Here is a 20780-nt window from a genome sequence, read left to right on the forward strand (position 1 = left end):
TAATAGTTATTTCATTAATTATATTTCTTCTAATTTATTTTACAAAGTCATTATGATAAACAAATGGTTTTGATACTTCCATTAGCACAGAAATATTTATCATCTTACATACTGTAATCTTAACATTGTAGTTTTGAAAGACTGAAACAGGCATTGCTGATTTATCGTAATTAGCCAAAGCATGAGTAGAGGATTGGTTGGGTGAAAAGCAAGGCTAACTGGGAGGTGGAACCACACATTTTTTCCTATTTGGCTGTACATCAACACTACTCTATTACAGAATGATATACCTTACACATTTTACATGATGAACAAATCCATTGTCCACAGAAGTTATTCTACATCACAGGTTCTTCAAACTGATTCTATCACCTGCTATTGCCTTCTTTTTTATCATCATATTTTGCCTGTAAAAATCACAATCATGCTTTAATCAATTAAATTTGACTAACATTTACAATAAATTCACCTTAATGATAATCGTTTTTGCCGTAAACGCATACAGTACATGCGCTATAACCGGCACAGACACAAGTGTACAGATCAACAAATAACATTTAATACAAGTGATGGAAGATGTCCTGTATACTTCAACTGTCCACACAAAAAAAGAAAAAGACAAAAAAAATGTACTTAGCTCTAATTCGTATATCTTGACAGCTTGAAATATATTTTTTAGTAGGCCTACTCACATTTGGACAATTTTAAAATAGGCTCCTGTACCTTACATTAAAATCTTGCCAAAGTTAAAAAGGCTTCATAAGTGATGGGAACTATTTTACAAATTAAAAAAAAAAAATCATCTTCAAAACACAATAGACGGAGGTAAGCAGTGTGATGATTGACGCACGAGATATTGCCATTATACTCTGTGTTGTTGGTAAACATTATCCAAGACACTTTGGATTGTTTATTTTCCAGCATATGTTTGGAATGATTAATTTGATTTGTAAACCTAATTACAATGACAAGGGTGCAAAAGCATGGCCACAGATTTCAACAATACTCACATGGAACAGTATTATGCATACCGATGTTAATAATGTCTACGTGGTACAATATCATGTGCACATGTTAACACCTTCCATGTGGAACACTATTCTGTGTACATGTTAACAATATTCATATGGAACAATATTATGTACACAGATGTTAATAATGTCTACAGTTACAGTATCATGTGCACAGATATGGGCAGTGTACACTCTCTGAAGAAACAGGAGTAGCAGCCTCCATTCCATGAACAAAACAGGTGTTAATGATACCATCGTTCCATGAAATGACTGGCTACTTGGAACACAATACCTGCACTTTTAAAATTAAACCAGCACTGTACATTGTCTGCACTGCATCAAAAGATTGCCTGCAAACAAGATGCACTCCATTTCAGATACACATTTGTCTTTCCAGTTAGCAAACACAAAAAAACAGTGTAAACCCTACTTTATCATCCCTATGACCTGGCAATTTAAATTTTTTTTTACACAAATTCCAAATTAATTCAACCCCCCCCCCCCCACTACGTTTTGCACATTAACAACTGTCTTAAGTATAAGATATACTCAGAATATCAGTCAATACTTATGACAAATGAAAATACCCAAGGTGATCCCCCCCTCCTTCCTCTTCCACCTCTAAACACCATGAGGGGGTCTAGCTTTTAGTGTCATCATTAACCATTTGTGATGTAGGCCTTGAGGACCCAAACAGCTGCTCGTGCTAAATGTACAAAGACAGAGGTGCTATGGCCAACATACATTTTCACTGGCTTTCAGTTTTTACGACAATATTGGTGTGTTGGCAGTACTCTCCACATGACTGACGGATATAACAAACCGATGAAACTTATAAATTATTAATCTACCTTAAGGCTTGGGTACAGAACTCTTTTTATTACACATCTGCAAACAAAACTTTATATTGCTTAAATTTAAATTAATAAATAAAACTTTCCAATGTACGTTTTTTCTTATTTGTAATTCATTAAGTGTCAGAGCTGTTTCTGTGAGTTATTCAAGGCAAACTAAGCCCCGCATTATACAATATATACCTTATGCATGTACAGGTAATAAAAAAACCTGTATCATTATAAATAGGAAACACAGTACAACAAAGCTTAAGAATTTAGATCACAAATGTACCTTCCTCAATAACTAATGTAAAAGCAATTTCTTACCATGTATAACATAAGGATAGCCAACCCTTGTGGTATTTTATGATTTAAGAACTATTCCTTTGCTAATTCCAACCACTTGGGCTGGACGGTAGAGCGACGGTCTCGCTTCATGCAGGTCGGCATTCAATCCCCGACCGTCCAAGTGGTTGAGCACCATTCCTCCCCCCCCCCCGGTCCCATCCCAAATCCTGATCCTGACCCTTTCCAAGTGCTATATAGTCGTAATGGCTTAGCACTTTCCCCCTGATAATTCCCTCCCTCCTAATTTTCTTGATCTCAAAAACATATTTCTGGACGGCAGTGCATTAAACCCAAGAACTGAATTTCTTTCCCCTATGGTGAGATAGATAATACATACTAACTGAGCACAAAGATCTAATGTTGGATGCAAGATTGCTGGTTAAATGCATCAGTATTTAATTCGACACTTCCATTCTACTAAAACTGATTTGGACCTACCTTAATAATAACATCCCTATGACCTGGCAATTTAAAGTTTTCTACTCAAATTCCAAATTGGGCACCCCCGGCATTATGAAAACTTAAAACACACAAGTTCCAATGGCTTCTGATCAAATGTACTTACAAAGTGTAGCAATAATGTTAGGAATTATTAAAAGCATCTGATAGCATTCAGCATATAAAATTCGACGACCCTCGACTCTGCTGCCATATTTGTATCGCTAGAAATCCAATCATCGGCTCTGACATCACAATCAATAGTGTTAGGGAAACACCTAGGACTGTAAAAACATACCCCCAGCACATATACTCAAACTAGAATAAGCTTTTTTTTCTGTCAAATCTGGCAATTCGCCACTCGTGCGTCCCGGCCCTCACATAGTTGGGGAGACACTGGGACTGCAAGAAGACACTCATCACACATGCTCAAGTTGGAAAGAGCTCTTCTTCTCAGCCTATCTGGCAATTTGCCAATGTGTACACCAGCCCTCACCTGCCCACAACACCTATTACAAGACGGGCTTTATCTCAGCAAGGCCTTGATCTCATCTTTCTCGGCAGCATCCAAGTAACTCGTGCCATCTGGTGCAGTTCCATTTTTGTCAGCTCCCTGGGAGATGGAAGCAACATTTTACATATTAACAAATGATTACAAATGCCTATCTGATTATGGAAAAAATTTCTAGCATCATTTATTTCATGTCAATGACAACACATAAGTCAGCCTTAATGAATATATTGCCTGCTTAACTATGTTTATTGAAGCCACTCAATGTGCAAAAAATATTATAACGCACTTTGTGCAAAACCTACTTTTATAAAATACGACAAGTACTGTATTGTAATTGCAAAAGACTAAAATTGGTCACACAAAACTTACAAATGATGTACAAATCCACAAGGGCCATGATGAGGGTTCGAACCTACACACGGGATGTTCCCAGATGCGCCTTAGTCAACTGTACCACGACATGGTCTATTAGTGGCACGACCATGTTGTGGCACAGTTGACTAATGCGCATCTCGGAACATCCTGTGTGTAGGTTCGAACCCTCATCATGGCCCTTGTGGATTTGTTCATTTGATATACTGTATCACGTTATTGTGATTTCTGTGTGTACAAATGATGTAATTACCCAAGTGTACTGTAGTTACAAGATGAGAGCTATGTTCATGGTGTTTCGTTTTCCCAATACTGTTATATGACACTTTGAAACTACTGATGTTTTTGGCCTCCACCACCTTATTCAGTTAAGCTCGTTCCACCTGTTTATCACCGTTTGCAAAAGTGACCTTTTTAATTTTTTGGCATCTATGTTTTTTTTTGTTTGAATCTGTGACCTCTTGATCTTGAAGGGGCAGGTTTCAAGAATTCTTATTTGTCAGTTTTGTAGCTTCCTGTTACTATTTTGTATGTAGTGATCATGTCACCTCTTTTTCTATCTGAGGTGAGGCTCTTCTTGAGCCTCACCTCACAGTTCTTGTTTTTTAGTTCCAGAAGCCACTTAGTTGCATGTCTTTGCACCTTTCCCAGTTTACTGATGTACTTCTAGAGACATGGGTACCATACAACGGCTGCATACTCCAAGTGAGGTGGTGGTGGAAGCCAAAGTCATAAATATTTTAAAGCCTCATATGATAAAGAGTACTGGGAAGACAGTACACCAAGAGCATAGCTCTTATCCTGTAACTACACTTAGGTAATTACAAATAGGGTTAACATCAGCAGAAAATTGGAAGCTGGCAAATAATAATAATAATGATGATGATGATGATGATGATGAGAAAATCCACTAGGACTATAGGTGGGAGCGAACCTACGACCCCGGCATTGGCCAGTAGGTTCGCATCCACCTATAGTCCTAGTGGATTTTCTCATTGATATATATCACGGTAATGATATTTCTGTTAATAATAATAATAATAGTAATACACAGTAATCACACTAACGTGACTGCATCAATGAGAAAATCCGTAGGCGCCATGATAAGGGTTCGAACCCATGCAGTGGATGTTCCCATGTACACTAGCAACTAGACCACAACATCGTACAAGGACTGCAACCTGGAGTTCAACTGAACACACACAAGGGTTTCCCAAGGCTTCTACTGAAGCAGGACCGGAGAGCCGGTCGGCCGAGCGGACAGCACGCTGGACTTGTGATCCTGTGGTCCTGGGTTCGATCCCAGGTGCCGGCGAGAAACAATGGGCAGAGTTTCTTTCACCCTATGCCCCTGTTACCTAGCAGTAAAATAGGTACCTGGGAGTTAGTCAGCTGTCACGGGCTGCTTCCTGGGGGTGGAGGCCTGGTCGAGGACCGGGCCGCGGGGACACTAAAAAGCCCCGAAATCATCTCAAGATAACCTCAAGATAACCAAGGACCAGAAAGAGGAGCATCAGAGGTAGAACATTCCAACATGACAGAGCTAGAGTGCATGGGGGAGGGGGAAGATTGTTTGAAAATCTTAGTCTGGCTTCAGTAGAAGCCTCAGGAAACCTGTGTGTAATTCAGTAGAACTCCAGGTTGCAATCCTTATACCATGTCGTGGTCTAGTTGCTAGAGCGTGTGTGTGGGGGAACACCCACAGCATAGGTTCGAACCCTCATCACGGCTCCTACGGATTTTCTCATAATAAAGTTTTATATTTTATTTATAAGATATACAAAGGACCAATTACAGTGGTTACTTAGTACAGTATTTGTATATGTTACAAAGCCACTAATTACACACACAGCATTTTGGGGCATACAAGAATGGTACTACTGTACTGTACATTTTAAAACTTAAAAGAATAATTCTTTCAAGGCAATTTATACAGCCTCTGTCAGGCATAAAACTGAATCTAGACTGAAAAGTGTGTGTTAATTGATGTTTGAATTTTTTATAACACTTAACCCTGGTAAGAGCACAATTAAATAATATTTTACAGCATCATCCTTTTCATATACAAAATATTTACAGAAATATACTTGGTTCTTCCTTCCTCATATTTTCTTTTCCGTGTCATGTGGTCATGCAGCATATCACAAGTACAGTATTTGAACCCAGTGATTAATTAACACCCTATGGTTAATATCACAACAGGTAATTGTCAAGTTACCATGCTGTTCAAGGTTCATGGCTCAATTTGAACTGATATTATTATGCAGAGAATAAGACATGAAAACATGGCTGAAACAAATACCCCAACCCACGCACGTGAAAATACATAAGCGACTGCATTTCAGTTCATCTTGGACCTTCATCACGTGACATTCTCTCACTTATTTCTTTTCACACGCGTGGGTTGGACATTATTATATTACTGTATTATAATTGAAATGGTTACAAAAACCAGGTACCATATGTAATACATGTTGTCCCCATACATTCTAATGATGACATTTACTTTCACACCCTCATCATAAACATATTTTTTAGGAAAAATCTTCATGAAAACTAGATGTAGATGTGAATTAGTTTGACTAAATGTACTGAAAAGGGAGGACGCTACTGTAAAGCGAGCGAAATGTTGCGGGGCCGTTGATCCTCGGAACCTCCACAAGGTTAGGTAGCGAGTTGTGTGCTACCCCTTTAAGAAAAATTACATGCCTTACCACAAGACCATATTTGACACATAAATGTTTGTACCAGTCAAATTAACCTAAGGCAATGAGATGATCCGATGAACCCTACACAGAAAATTGACCTAAAGATATCGAGAGAAAAAATGATAAAATCCTACAAGGTTGCCAAACATCACTAAATATAAAACATATCCCTGGAATATGATGCAGTACTGCATGCAGAATTGTGAATTACCCGAACAATCTCTCTCAAAGAGAATGTTAATCAAACATTGCTAATGGGAGCAAACAGCGTCCACTGATCTAGAAAATCCAAACTTCGAGAACAAAGTGAATACATGGGAAGGTATGAGCAGCCCAGAGGCTTCGATTCGCCTTCTTTCACACAACTTCAATTAAAGAAAAACCTTTTCTTAATGCATTGTGAAGCACGGTGCACCATTTCAACACATTTTAGAGCAAGAAGAAAAAATGATAAAAGGGATAGACACAGACTTACATACAGATAGACACTGTAAATAAATAAATAGTGACTGAAAGTGAAAGTTAATACGTTTACCTGATTATGTACCATACAATATATATGGTATATATTGTATGGTATATACAAGCCCAAGTTCTAAGACTTACTGAATAACAAAGATGATTAAATTAATGCAATGCATCACGTTGCATCATGCACTGGAAAGCCATTTAAGACTTGAAAATAATGGTTTGCAATAAAACTTCCAAGAATTTGGGTTAAAAATAGCCATTAGCAGTGATGTGAAAATTAAGAACTATGAAGATCAAGTCACTGAAAAGTGAAAAGAACTTTAAAATCTGAATGTAGAAAATGATACCCAAGCCCTTAACAATAAAACCCTTATTCTTAATAAAGTAGGACCCACCCCCCTTTAAGTGCCCAAGTCTTTAAAAACTAAATAAAAAAGATGAGGAAGATCATGAACTTGCTCTTGATAAAGCACGAAAGCATTGATGGTTATTCTGAATGTTGACTGACATTTCAGCCCACTGGATTAACACACATGTTGTACTTCCTTTGAGACCAAGCAGAAGGAAGTGATAATTATTAATTATTATTATAATAATTATTATTGTATTTAATAATTATCACTCTTCCTTCTCCTTGGTCTTGAAGGAAGCCAGCCTTGGGTGAAAGGGGGTTGCGACGATCTTTGTCTGGAACCCGTAGGTGCGGGACTGGGACGTCCACTTTCTGGGGCTCGTGCGGCCCAGGCTCTGCTTCAGGAGGCTGGGGTCGTTCTTGCCCTTGCTAGGGTAGTTCTTCTCCGGCCCAGACCACGGCGGTCTCTGGGTTTGGAGTCCCTGTGCCTTCTTTCACTAACTTCAAGGTCACCTCCTGAGCTCACAGTTCCTGCGACAGCACTGGATCCAATCGAATTGGCGTTTGCCTTTCCATTGGAGACTTTCGGCACCATGGAGAGGGAGGGAGGGGACCTGCTGCATGGGTAACAGCTTCTCCTACGTATCAACCAACCCTGGCTTTGGGCTCTGGAGATGTCACTCCAGACCGACAGCCAGAGCACAACTCCATAGCCTCCTGAGACTGATGGATGCCTACTACTGTACTTGGCAACATGCTAGAACAACACGTTCTTTCTAGGTTGAGCAATTCCACTCAATAACCAAAGCTGATGCTATACACCATATAAAGAAAAAACACCTCAGTGGATAACTGTCTAGTATGTGATATTGTCCTTTTCCAGTGAACAAGGTGAGGCACATGAGCTCAGTGAAATAGTCAAGTGAGATCTTCAAAACAGTCAAATGAGCTCTGTTAAGAGATTGGTAAATCAGTTAAGTGAGCTCAGTGAACCAGTCAAGTGAGCTTGATGAAAGTCAAGTGAGCTCAGTGAAACAGCAAAGAGAGCTTTGTTAAAGTCAAGTGAGCTGGGTGAAATGGTTGGGCATGCTCGATGAAACAGTGCAGGAAACCTAAGTACAGTATTGTACTGTAATTACAAGTCAACCCATTCATGGGACTGGATTCACACCTGTGGCCCGAGTGAGACAGGAAGGTAAATCTCCATTATATGGGTGACTGGTGTGAACCAGTTGGGTATAATGTTATCAAGAAATACTGTTACCCCTTCAGTGGACATTGAATGCAGCCTCTTCATCAGAAACTAAACTTCGCTGGGACAGTACGATAACACTATTGTCGGAAACCACTGGTGAAAAATCAATTTACTCACTGCCTCAAGGAGCACTTTAACGCATTGCGTGTGGCCTTCCCAGATGGCTGCTAATAGGGCTGTGATTCCATGCTTGTCTGTCGACTAAAATAAAAAAATATGTTAGCATGTATGTATGTATATGTGTATATATTATATAAGGTATAGGGTATATACAGTACTGTATACATAAACAAAAATACCCAAATACTACACACAAGTACTGTAATAATTTAACTAATATTGCATGATTTTAATGCAGTACAACAAAAATACTACTGTAACACTTTTCAAACCCAAATTCCTCTAAAAATGTATCACTTCATCTTGCCAAGTTCTACATACAGCCTGTGAAGTGTTTTATGGTTCCATTGAAAATGTACCTGCACGTTGTTACACCTTTGTTGCCTGCACTCAGGTATGTTACATTAAGGCATTTAATTTAACATTTTAAAACTCGATTAACTTTTCTAAGTCATTCTGTATAATTAGGGTATTATGTTTACATGCAGGGAGAGAGGGAGGGGGGAGAGCTAGCAAAACCAAACTATTTACCTCTCTGTACTGTACTTCACCCTTCATCAAGCCCTCACAATTATCAAATTGTTCCATGGGATTAACGTAACATTACAGTGCATGCCCCACACAACAGGGTTCACATAATGCACCGCTCTCCTCACACCAAGGTCATCCTACAGAGTACTCCACACACACCCGAGAATTTTTTTGCCGTGATGAAAGTGCCTAACAACATTCTCCAATCTAGTATTACCAGTATCACATTACCTTGAAAAACCACAATCTGCTACAAATGTATTTCAATCTATCATTCTCATCAACAATCAATTGATATTAACATACTTGTATCATGGCTCACCTCTACATTTGCTCCTTTCTCAAGTAGATATTTAATGATGTCTAACTGGCCATAGTCAGAGGCTAGACACAGTGGTGGGCGACCCTCTATTGCAAGATTGACATCGGTTCCTTTCTGCAGTGAGAAAAGTTAACCCCATTCAGAATTACCAATAATTTTGATATACAGTTCTGTAAACTGAAAAAGTTGCTTTCTGATAGAGAGATTATGTGTAATAGATATTATATATAGATATTTTATTAAATACAGTATGTGATTATTTATATATATATATATATATATATATATATATATATATATATATATATATATATATATATATATATATATATATATATATATATATATATATATATATATATATATATATACATACATACATACATTACATACATTACATACATACATACATACATACATACACACACACACACACACACACACACACACACACACACACACACACACACACACACACACACACACACTTATAACACTTTAGACACTCACACCCACCAGGGGACTCGAACACTGGCCATCAAGATGGCAGGTATGCACTTGTATCCACTACACCATACTTCCAGAGCCCTAAAAGAGGTGGGAATTCTGGGGTATTTAACCAACCAGATATCCCATTCTCTCCAGGCAATGAGACAGTGAGGGATCTCTCGTGTTTTTCATCAAGCCCTGTTAAGTGGAAGAACTCGGTGCTCATGCTTAATGCACAGACTAGTCGGTGCACATATATACTTATATATTATACAGGGGTATTTATATTGTATGTTATGTACTGTGAAAAGAAAAGGCACATTGATAAAATACATTTTAAACCAACACAAAAAGCAAGTTAGGTAAAAAAAATAAAAAAATAAAAAACTTGAAGGTGTAAAGACTCAAATGATACTCAAACCCATGTAAAGCTCAGCCAAGACCAACATAACCTAAGCTCGCTTTCTGCTGGACAGAAAGAGTTGGAGAGAAGCAGAGAATATATACAGTAGTGCGAAAAAACTTGCATTAGCACAATAATCGGTAAAGGCAATACACTGCAAATTATTCTGGTTTAAGTGTACCTGTATCTCTAAACCACTATACTGTACAGTACTTATTAGCCTACTACGTACTATGGATAATCATGCTGAAAGTAGCTAATGCGTTACTGTACTGTATTTCACTCGGTAATTAATATATATGGGGGAAAATAAATTCCTGCAGTTATTTTCATAATACTGTTTATACAGTAGTTAGCATGCATGATGAATGCTCATCAAAATATTTTCAATACAAGGAAAGGCAATTTAAAGGCAACCTTTGTTAGTCAGAAACGAAATGAATACAGTATTGCTTTTTGCCTAACTGGTCATGAAAAATTTAATCTTGGATACATGCAGGTTTATGATTATAATATAATTACAATTATACAATTATATCCCCACAATTATACAACACAGGAGCCTATACCCTAGCAAAATGTAGTGGAAAGATGAAACAAGCACATTCAATAGAAAGGAAAGGAATCCCCCTATATTGATTTTATCAAGATGTGACTCATATCAGAGGCTGGCAAATTGAGGCAATAGTGCCAGTATAATTTCCCAATATCTTAATAAACCATGACCTTGCCACACATCCATCTTGGGGCAGCCAATTTTGTGATTATTTATCAATACACAACTGACTTTTCCTGCTCCCAAAAAAGTCCTACACAAGGGAATGGAGAAATGTGGGCTTTGAGGTAGCCTCATCAACAGAAACCTCCCTCCCTCCCTAGCCTGTTCCATTCCCCTTAAAATTCCCATGAGAGTTTTACCCTCCACACCCTCCAGTTTCTCCCCCACCAGATGCGTTTCTTTCATGTACTACAGTCTATTTTATCAGGGTTCTGTCAACTAGCTTCCAAATGTATTTGGACGATACAATACAATAAAATACAATACAATACAGTACACCTCTTTCAATGATATGCCATTTATAATGACAAGACAAATTTGGGAATGGCTACTAAAGGAAAATGGAACTAGAGATTCCATAGTTAAAACATATTGGTAAAAATAGGAGTGAAATACGAAGAAAGGGAGGGAGGGAATTATCAGGGGAAAGTGCCAAGCCATTGCTACTATATAGCACTGGGAAAGGGTCAGGATAAGGAGTTGGGATCGGACGGAGGGAAAAAAAGGATTGGTGCTCAACCACTTCAACGGTCGGGGATTAAACGCCGACCTGCATGAAGCGAGACCGTCGCTCTACCGTCTAGCCTGTGGTTGGCAAAAAGTTTACTAGTGAAGCATCCTATTGCTTCCAGATGCTACTAAAAACTTAAATTGGATATTTTTTATGTCTAGTAAAAATAAAAATGTAAAACTGATATTTGCTAAAAACCACAAAAATATTTTTGTTCCAATTACACTGGAACCTTAACAATTCAGACTTCAATACAATAGATACTCTACAAATTCAGAAAGATATTGCTGCCAGAAGAATATCTGAATACTCAGAACAGGTACCTTAACTTTCACAAACAGTACTGTATATTGTGATACGTGGACTGACTGCAGTGTTATCCAGTGGGCAAAACACGCCCGAGTACATGCATGGTGAAATACTAAAGATATTGTTCTTGACATTTGCGAGACCAAAGTTAGAATATGCAGCGGTTGTATGGTGCCCATATTTTTTAGAAGCATATCAACAAACTGGAAAAGGTGCAGACGTGCTACCAAATTGCTTCCGGAACTGAAAGACGAGAGCTATGAGAAGAGGTTAGTCATTAAATATGTCAATGCTAGTAGATAAAAGAAAAAGAGGTGATATGAACACTGCATACAAAATAATAATAGAAATCAACAAAATTGATAGGGAAGAAATCTTGAGACCTGGAACTTCAAGAACAAAAGGTCAGAAATTTAAGCTTACTAAACAAAGCTGCCGAAGAAATGTAAGAAAATTCATTTTCAAAAAGTGGTAGACGATTGGAACAAGTTAAGTGAGAAGGTGCTGGAGGCCAAAACTGCCAATAGCTTAAAAGCGTTATGTGACAGTGCTGGGAAGACGGGACACTACAAGCGTACCTCTCATCATGCAACCACACTTTTTAATTGCTACAATAAGTGCCTGACCTACAGTACAATTATTATCTGTTGAATGCTTCGTGCAAGACATAATGAGGATGGTGCACATAATTACCCAAACTTGAGTATGGCAAAAGAATTTTACCAGAAGAAAAATAAGACATACAAATGTCAAGCCATTTGGTTAAATCTTGCATTTCTTGGAAAAGTGGCAGAAACTCAGAAACAAGACCTCTCATGTAGTTAGGAGTCAAGTTTTGAAGATAAATACTTCAAGCAGTGATAGTGGGATGTTAGGTCGGACTGCCAGTCAACATATGTACAGCATTTATGGTATTACAGTATACAATGTTTGAAAGTCAAGTATTATCTTGATAACTCTCAAAAATATATCAATTTAGTTTAACTTCTACTTACACCAGTAGGGTATAGAAATGTATTTTCACCAGATACACCTTCACACATATATATAACATGCAGAAAATCTAGAAGAATGAGAGCCTAATTGCCAATTTATTTGCATTTGTATCATGTGCAATAAACAGCTACATATGATAACCAAGAGCTTATCTGTATTTCCTACGGGTGCAACTTCCACAAGTGTGGCATGGTGTGCCTATTTCACATTACTAACACTGTAATGCATATATATATACTGCTTAATGCTCTGTATTAATGTCTATTTCAATGATGCTGTATTCATTTAATTAATTCAAGTGGTCATAACTTGCTTTTTATGATTTATCTTTAATCTATTTCATAATTCATACACTGGCATTCTTTGCACAATAAAATCACAATAGTATGATATTATCTATGGGGAAATCTTTTGAAGCAATGAAGTGGAATTGAACTTGTATCCTGCACCACCCCAGTGGGTAATGCGTGCAACTGGGGTTATCTTGAGGTTATCTTGAGATGATTTCGGGGCTTTAGTGTCCCCGCGGCCCGGTTCTCGACCAGGCCTCCACCCCCAGGAAGCAGCCCGTGACAGCTGACTAACACCCAGGTACCTATTTTACTGCTAGGTAACAGGGGCATAGGGTGAAAGAAACTCTGCCCATTGTTTCTCGCCGGCATCTGGGATCGAACCCAGGACCACAGGATCACAAGTCCAGTGTGCTGTCCGCTCGGCCGACCGGCTCGATTCGGAACGCGAATCGAATTCCACAACCTTGCTCCAAAAGATTTCTTCATTGACCTTATTCTTCTACACAATATTAGCACATCATCAGAGCCATACCGAGCCTAAGTAGAATCATGGGGACATTATTAACTCGCTTACTTGTTTTGCTTGGTCCACTCGTAGATGGTAATGTGCTCTTTGACTTTCATACATTAGTCAATACAAAGGCTTCATCATTCAACAGATATTCCATGTTATTTTATGAAACCACCATAAATGCAAATACAGTACAAATTTAAATCATGCATTTATGGTTGTCATAAATCATTAAACCTCATAATTTCAAAAGAAATTGTTAATGAAATTAAACCTTTACTTCACTGATGAAATTTAGAGGAAGAATTCTGTTAATGAAGATTTAACAATACATTGTAACTTTCCACACACTAATAGACTAATGGAAAATAGTAACTAATGTGTTATTAAAATAAAAATAATTGCGAGGAATAAATACCTTATACTGTCCACATAAGCCCATCTGTCCATTATACTGGACAGATTATTATTATTAGCCCCATCTGTCCATTATACTGTCCATTATAAGCCCATCTCATTAATATGGTAAACGTAGTTTGTCAAGGCACTGTAAAGAACCATTAAGAGGACAGTGGACAAAATGTATGAAAATATCATAGAGATGCAGGGTACAAAATACAATAGACCTCATGATTGCGGAGAGCATATTGAGATCGTTTTCACCAAGTTGAATGAATGAGATATAGTAGATTGGTGAGGAGAACATATCAGAGAGAATTTGAGGCAAGGAGAGGTAAACCAGGAAGATGGTGGGTGGACATGGTGAACTAGGACATGGCAAATGACTATGTGAAGAGCCAGCGAGTTGGTGTGATTAACACACATTAAATAACAAATCCACAGGAGTCGTGATGAGGGTTCGAACCTCGTGGGTGCAGTAGTACCCCACTCTGCAATTCTTTGACCATGTCGTGGCGCAGTCGACCGGAGCGTGCCTGGGAACTCCCAGCGCATAAGTTCGAACTCTCATTGTGGCTCCTGTGGTGCCATAATGAGCTATAGCACAGTTCATTGCTATATCACTTTAATGTGATTTCTCTGTATACACATAATATGCCAAGGTAATAAGAATGGGTAGAAATAATTTGTGTGAAGGAAGCAGATGTATTTGGATATGTAATATAATAATGTATGGCAAACCTACATAGATAGGATAGCCACAGCCATTGACCGCAGTATGGAAAATACCAGAGTTTGATTACTTCCTGCGAGGAAACTGTTAAACTCACCACACCTAAAGTAGAGGGTTATTCTTGGGTATGAGCATGGTACTTCTTTATGCTAGCCTAAGCCAAGGCCGTGTCTTTCGCTAAACATGATGATCAGTTAGGCAGTAGCATACGTCTTGCCTCTGGAATCAACATAACGATGTCCACCGATGGTGGATTCAGTCTCAATTTTTACAAACAAGGAGAGAATGAATTTATAGCAGAAAGCAATCAAGACATGGAAAATTAATTTGGGAGTTATATAAACTGCAGAATATTGCATACTCAGTAAGTTATTTATGCTACTAGTAGTTGTGTGTGTAAATCGCAAATAAATTAACATGTGGTATACAATATATATAAAGGGTGGTGATGTCACTCTGCAGAAGTGTTGAGGCAAAATTGTCTGTAACAAGTTCTCTCCCGAAGAACAGTTTAAACAGATGAACTTAATTGGTTCATGACAAGGCGGATCAGGAAGGATGACAAACAGGAATGACAGGGTGGATCTCATTGAAACTTAAAATACTGTACTGAACAATTTGGAGGATACCGAACCAGAAAATTTCTTCTACAGGTCAGATGCAACACAAACAAGGAGCAACGGTTTCACGCTCAACAAGCAACAATGTAGGACTGAGAACAGGAAATCCTTTTTCACCCATGGAACTGCCTACCTGCTGAAGCTGTTAATGCTAAAAAACTGTTTGGTTTTAAAGTACAGCTGGAAAAGATCATCACGGCAAATGGGTGGGGACCTTCGACAAGCTGCCAGTTTCCCGTCCTCGTCGAGGCCACTAGTGTTAGTAGCTCTAAGGTTAACTCAGGAAAAGCACCACTGTGTGGTTTGTGAGGGGTAACCACAGGTAATGATCACAATAAACACATGAACCTGGTACAGAGCCACACCATAATACCCTAACACCAGTGCTAGCTAGAATCTCATCAGTGCACACACAAGTGTTTACTAATGGCCTGCCAGCTTTGATAAGTCTTAATAATTTTTAACTTGATCAACCAGGCTGTGATCAACTAATCAATATTTCAGTCTGCAAGCAGTAGCATTAACAGCCTGGTTGATCAGACCACCAATCAGAAGGCCTGGTCAAAGACTGGCCAGTTGGGACATTGATTCATGAAACCATCACAGTGTAGACACAGGAAGGTTGGTTGACACTAAAGAGAGCTCTCTGTTGACATTAAATGTGCTGGCTTTGGCGGTCAATCTTCGATCAGGGGATTATAATAACTGCCTTGACAAGTCTTAATAATTTTAACACTAAGAAAATCTTCTAACTGATATGAATCAGGGCTGGTTTAAGAGATTAGTCATTGAATAAGGAACTGATTGTGCAATTAAATGTTTACATATGCTCTCCCAACGATAGATTTCAGTAAAAATTTTCATCCAATACGCTATACTGTATATGACAACTCAGAAGAAGCCATGGGCACCTTGTCTTAAGAAATGCAGGATTACTGTTGTGGATGACTGCTAGTGTGCGTGTGTGTGTGCGTGTGTGTGCGTGCGTGTGCGTGTGCGTGCGTGCGTGTGCGTGTGTGTGTGTGTTTTTGACTCTGAATCAAGAATTTCGGATTTGAATCCTGGGCGATACAGAAATGATTCGGCACACCTCCTAGCCTCGGACCGTGACGCTAGACTAGCCTCGGACCGTGACGCTAGTCTAGCCTCGGACCGTGACGCTAGTCTAGCCTCGGACCGTGACGCTAGTCTAGCCTCGGACCGTGACGCTAGTCTAGCCTCGGACCGTGACGCTAGTCTAGCCTCGGACCGTGACGCTAGTCTAGCCTCGGACCGTGACGCTAGTCTAGCCTCGGACCGTGACGCTAGTCTAGCCTCGGACCGTGACGCTAGTCTAGCCTCGGACCGTGACACTAGTCTAGCCTCGGACCGTGACGCTAGTCTAGCCTCGGACCGTGACGCTAGTCTAGCCTCGGACCGTGACCATCATTTTCAAAACTAGAGATTTGATCCATAAATGATCATACTATAGAGGACATATTCTGCACCAGGTTGCCATTTTGGACAACGATACTCGGATTTATTCCATACGACTCCTTCCATACATCACGGGTTGAGTGACAGATGTGAACATGTACACGTGGCCACTCCAGCGTCCAACGACACACGCGAGTGCCCAGTCATCGACCGTGACAGTCTACAGACACCACCCAAAATACACCAAACACGCGGCCAAAACCATCACCGAGTCACGAAACCCAACGATTGGGCCGTGGCCGATTAACCAAACAATACCAACAAAAATATTAATAATAAATCAAGTTTTCATCACAATTAAAACTATAAAAAAAGCTATTAAAATGTCAAGAGTCCGGTCATCGGACAACATTAGACCAACGGCCTGACGGACACCTCTTACACCTCATATGACCCTCAGTCGCGGCCACTCACACCACAATGGTGCTAAAAATGTGCATTTAGTAGTTTCTGAAAGGAACCACAATAGCCTTTTTTCTTAAAAGTCTTTGAGGAACCTGAAGTAGTAAAGACTAACAATACCGAATTACCTTAAAAAAATATAAATATATAGTGATAACACGAGAGAAAACAAGAGCAGGAACCACCCACATAAACTCGCCCATCTCCACAAAAAAAAACAATTAGTGACATATCAGATCAGAGGACCAAAAACATAAACACATAGACCAACCAAACAAAAACAAAAAACAAACACAGACTAGGTCTGCCCTCAGTGTTATTGTCCTGTAGTCTCCAGCGGCGGCACCTAAAAAATTACCTCCTCACCTTCTCCACAGCCTCCATCACCTGGTCGAGGTCGCCGTTCTTCAGCCCCCACACGAACTCGCTCATCACGGCTGCTCAAAAGGGGCCCCTCCCCCGAAAAAATGGTCCCAAATTAAAAAAATAAAACCCGGGACGTGGTCCAGCTCTGAGTCAGTCAGAGACCCCCAACACCTGATTGTCTCGCCCTCAGCCCCGCCCAACTAACTCTCCTAAAACACTCCTCAAACGCCCCAATTTCACCACAAATCTACTTATCCCCACTTTTATTTTTAATATTAGGGATCAGTAAATTGGGTTTGCGTCTAGTGGGGATATTTTTGAGGTGTAGTGTGCCTGGGGAATGGGGTTGGGAATTAGGTGAGGGATATTGCTGGAAAACGAGGGAATGACACTGGCATTTGAACCATTCCCTCCAATTGGTCCTTCATTAACTGCTGTCATCATCCTTATTTACACATATTTTGCTTGTAATTACATGGCAGGGGCGCAGGACAGCAGATAATCGGACTAAAATCAATCCTAAATCCAAACAAATACATAATATGGTATGTCATTAATTATTAGACAACGCCCTTAATTACCGCATTCAATTAATTGCTTTTAATAGAGGTAAACCAAAATATTTTGGATATATAGCTAATTCCCAACTCAAACATGATTTTGAGAAATAAGTTAGACCAACGAAATTCCCAAAATGTTCACCAAACAAACATATTGAGTCAAACTCAGAATTTTCCTGTGAATAATTCTTGTTGGTGATAAGAATTTCCGGTTGGCATTATTTCAAGATTCAACGGAACTGCAGAGAAAGTTTTATTATATTAAATTTAAACTATAATTTATAAAATCAAATCAAATCAAATCAAATCAAATGTTTATTTAGGTAAGGTACATACATACAAGAGATTTTACAAAGAGTGATAGATTTATAGATAGAGCTAGTACATACAATGCCTAAAGTCACTATTACGCAAAGCGTTTCGGGCATGAAAAACTTAAATGACTAAAGCTTAATACTAATTGAGCATAAAGAATAAAATGAGTTGAGAACAAATAAAAAAAAGAGATGAAAAATGGGGGGAACATGGCTGAAAAAGCAGAATACAATTATGTCGACAAACAGCGCTCTTTAAAAAAACAGACATGGGTTGACAACAGAGGGGTAAGGTAGGTTACAGGGAATTTATTAGGTATAGCTTCGTTTTTAACTTAAACTGGTTGAGAGAGGTACAGTCTTTAACATGGTTGGGAAGGTCATTCCACATTCTGGGTCCCTTGATTTGTAGAGCATTTCTAGTTTGATTAAGTCGTACTCTAGGAATATCAAAACTGTATTTATTTCTGGTGTAGTGCTCATGGGTTCTGTTACAACCTTCAATGAAGCTTTTGAGGTCAGGATTGGCATTACAGTTCAGCGTTTTATATATGTATAATACACATGAGAGAATGTGCAGTGACTTAATATCTAACATATTCAGAGATTTGAGTAAGGGTACATTAACTATGATATATATATAACATTAACTGGAAGTGTGGGCAATTAGCAAGATATATTTTTCTATCACTTAAACCAATCTACTACTCCTATTACTTAAACCAATATTTTTATATATATATACAAGAGTTCCTACATTTTTGTATATTATTACTTTACTAAATTATTCTCCTGAATTGACCTATATTGGCTTCGGCGGGGATAACAAGCCTACTGCTGTTGCCTATACTAGTTATAATAAATAAATAAATAAATATATGTTTATTCAGGTAAGGTACATATATACAAGAGATTTTTACAAAAGTTGCTAGGTTTATAGATAGAGCTAGTACATACAATGCCTAAAGCCACTATTACGCAAAGCGTTTCGGGCAGGAAAACATTAAAGACTAAAACTTAATACTAATCGAGTTTAAAGTATAAAATGTGTTGAGAACAAATAAAAATAAAAATAAGAAAGGGGGGAACATGGCTGAAAGAGCAGCACAAATATAATTAGGTCGACAAACAGCGGTGTTTAAACAAAAAAAATAGACATGGGTTGACAATACAGGGGTAAGGTAGGTTACAGGGAATTTATTAGGTAGTGCTTCGTTTTTATCTTAAATTGGTTGAGAGGTACAGTCTTTAACATGATTGGGAAGGTCATTCCACATTTTTCTATCACTTAAACCAATAAACCTGGAATTAGTAGTTTATACTTCTGTGGCTGAGCACCGATTCTTCCCTCCGTCCTCATATCCCAGCTCCTTGTCCTCATATCCAAGATCCTGGTTCTCATATCCCAGCTCCTTGTCCTCATATCCAAGATCCTGGTTCTCATATCCCAGCTCCTTGTCCTCATACCCCAGCTCCTTGTCCTCATATCCCAGCTCCTTGTTCTCATATCTCAGCTCCTTGTCCTCATATCCCAGCTCCTTGTTCTCATATCCCAGCTCCTTGTGTTATCCTAGCTCCTTGTCCTCATAGCCCAGCTCCTTGTTCTCATATCCCAGCTCCTTGTCCTCATATCCCAGCTCATTGTCCTCATATCCCAGCTCCTTGCAGTCCTCATATCCCAGCTCCTTGTCCTCATATCCCAGCTCATTGTCCTCATATCCCAGCTCCTTGCAGTCTTCATATCCCAGCTCCTTGTTTTCATATCCTATCCATGCCCCTATACTACAGCTCCTTGTCCTCATATATCTCAGCTCCTCATTAATTTAAAATGACGGTGCTGGAACCAAGCGTATTGTCGTTTGCCGTTACATTGGACAACTTCAGCATCGTGGAGAGGGGGTGGGGGGGACCTGCTGCAACGGTAACAGCTTCTTTTCCTTATCAACCTAGCCTTGGCTTTGCGCCCTGGAGAGAACACTCCAGCCTCGACAACCCGAGCGCAACTCCATAGTCTTGGGTGCCTACTATTACTACTACTACTACTATAACTACTACTACTACATCTCTAGTGCGTCCCCACTTGGATTACTGTATCTAGACATGGAGATCTCACCTTCAGAAGGACATAGCGGGTCTGGAGAAAGTGCAACACCGGGCTACAAAAATCATTCCAGAACCAAGTCAACTGTCGTACCAGGAACGGTTGAGGGCCACAGGGCTACCAACATTACAAACCAGCAGGCCATCCTGTTGTTTAGTTAGTACTTGTACTAACGGTGAGGACTATAGTATGTATATGACGTAATGGGCAATTAAAAAGTAGACATTGTATCTGTTGAA

General features: G+C 39.1%; 1 protein-coding gene across 1 annotated transcript; it reads right to left on the reverse strand.

Annotated features, from left to right (window-relative positions):
* Positions 1–18: 18 nt before the first annotated feature.
* LOC123755822 (myotrophin) lies at positions 19–17836 on the reverse strand. Its single transcript, XM_069300164.1, has 5 exons — positions 17567–17836; positions 9281–9394; positions 8425–8508; positions 3132–3248; positions 19–407 (listed from the first exon to the last, which is right to left on the reverse strand). The coding sequence occupies exons 1-4, from the start codon at positions 17630–17632 to the stop codon at positions 3162–3164; spliced, it is 351 nt and encodes a 116-aa protein (XP_069156265.1). The 5' UTR covers positions 17633–17836; the 3' UTR covers positions 19–407; positions 3132–3161.
* Positions 17837–20780: the final 2944 nt, after the last annotated feature.

The sequence above is a fragment of the Procambarus clarkii genome, chromosome 43 (assembly GCF_040958095.1).
Source record: "Procambarus clarkii isolate CNS0578487 chromosome 43, FALCON_Pclarkii_2.0, whole genome shotgun sequence".
Lineage (NCBI taxonomy): Eukaryota > Metazoa > Arthropoda > Malacostraca > Decapoda > Cambaridae > Procambarus > Procambarus clarkii.

Bases quoted from the DNA above. Each gene is read 5' to 3' on its own strand.
- LOC123755822 (XM_069300164.1), bottom strand. From the start codon at position 17,632: ATGAGCGAGTTCGTGTGGGGGCTGAAGAACGGCGACCTCGACCAGGTG. The intron at 9,395-17,566 runs GTGAGGAGGTAA...TTCTCACTGCAG, and splicing joins TGATGGAGGCTGTGGAGAAG to AAAGGAACCGATGTCAATCT. The intron at 8,509-9,280 runs GTGAGCCATGAT...TTTTTATTTTAG, and splicing joins AGAAAGGAGCAAATGTAGAG to TCGACAGACAAGCATGGAAT.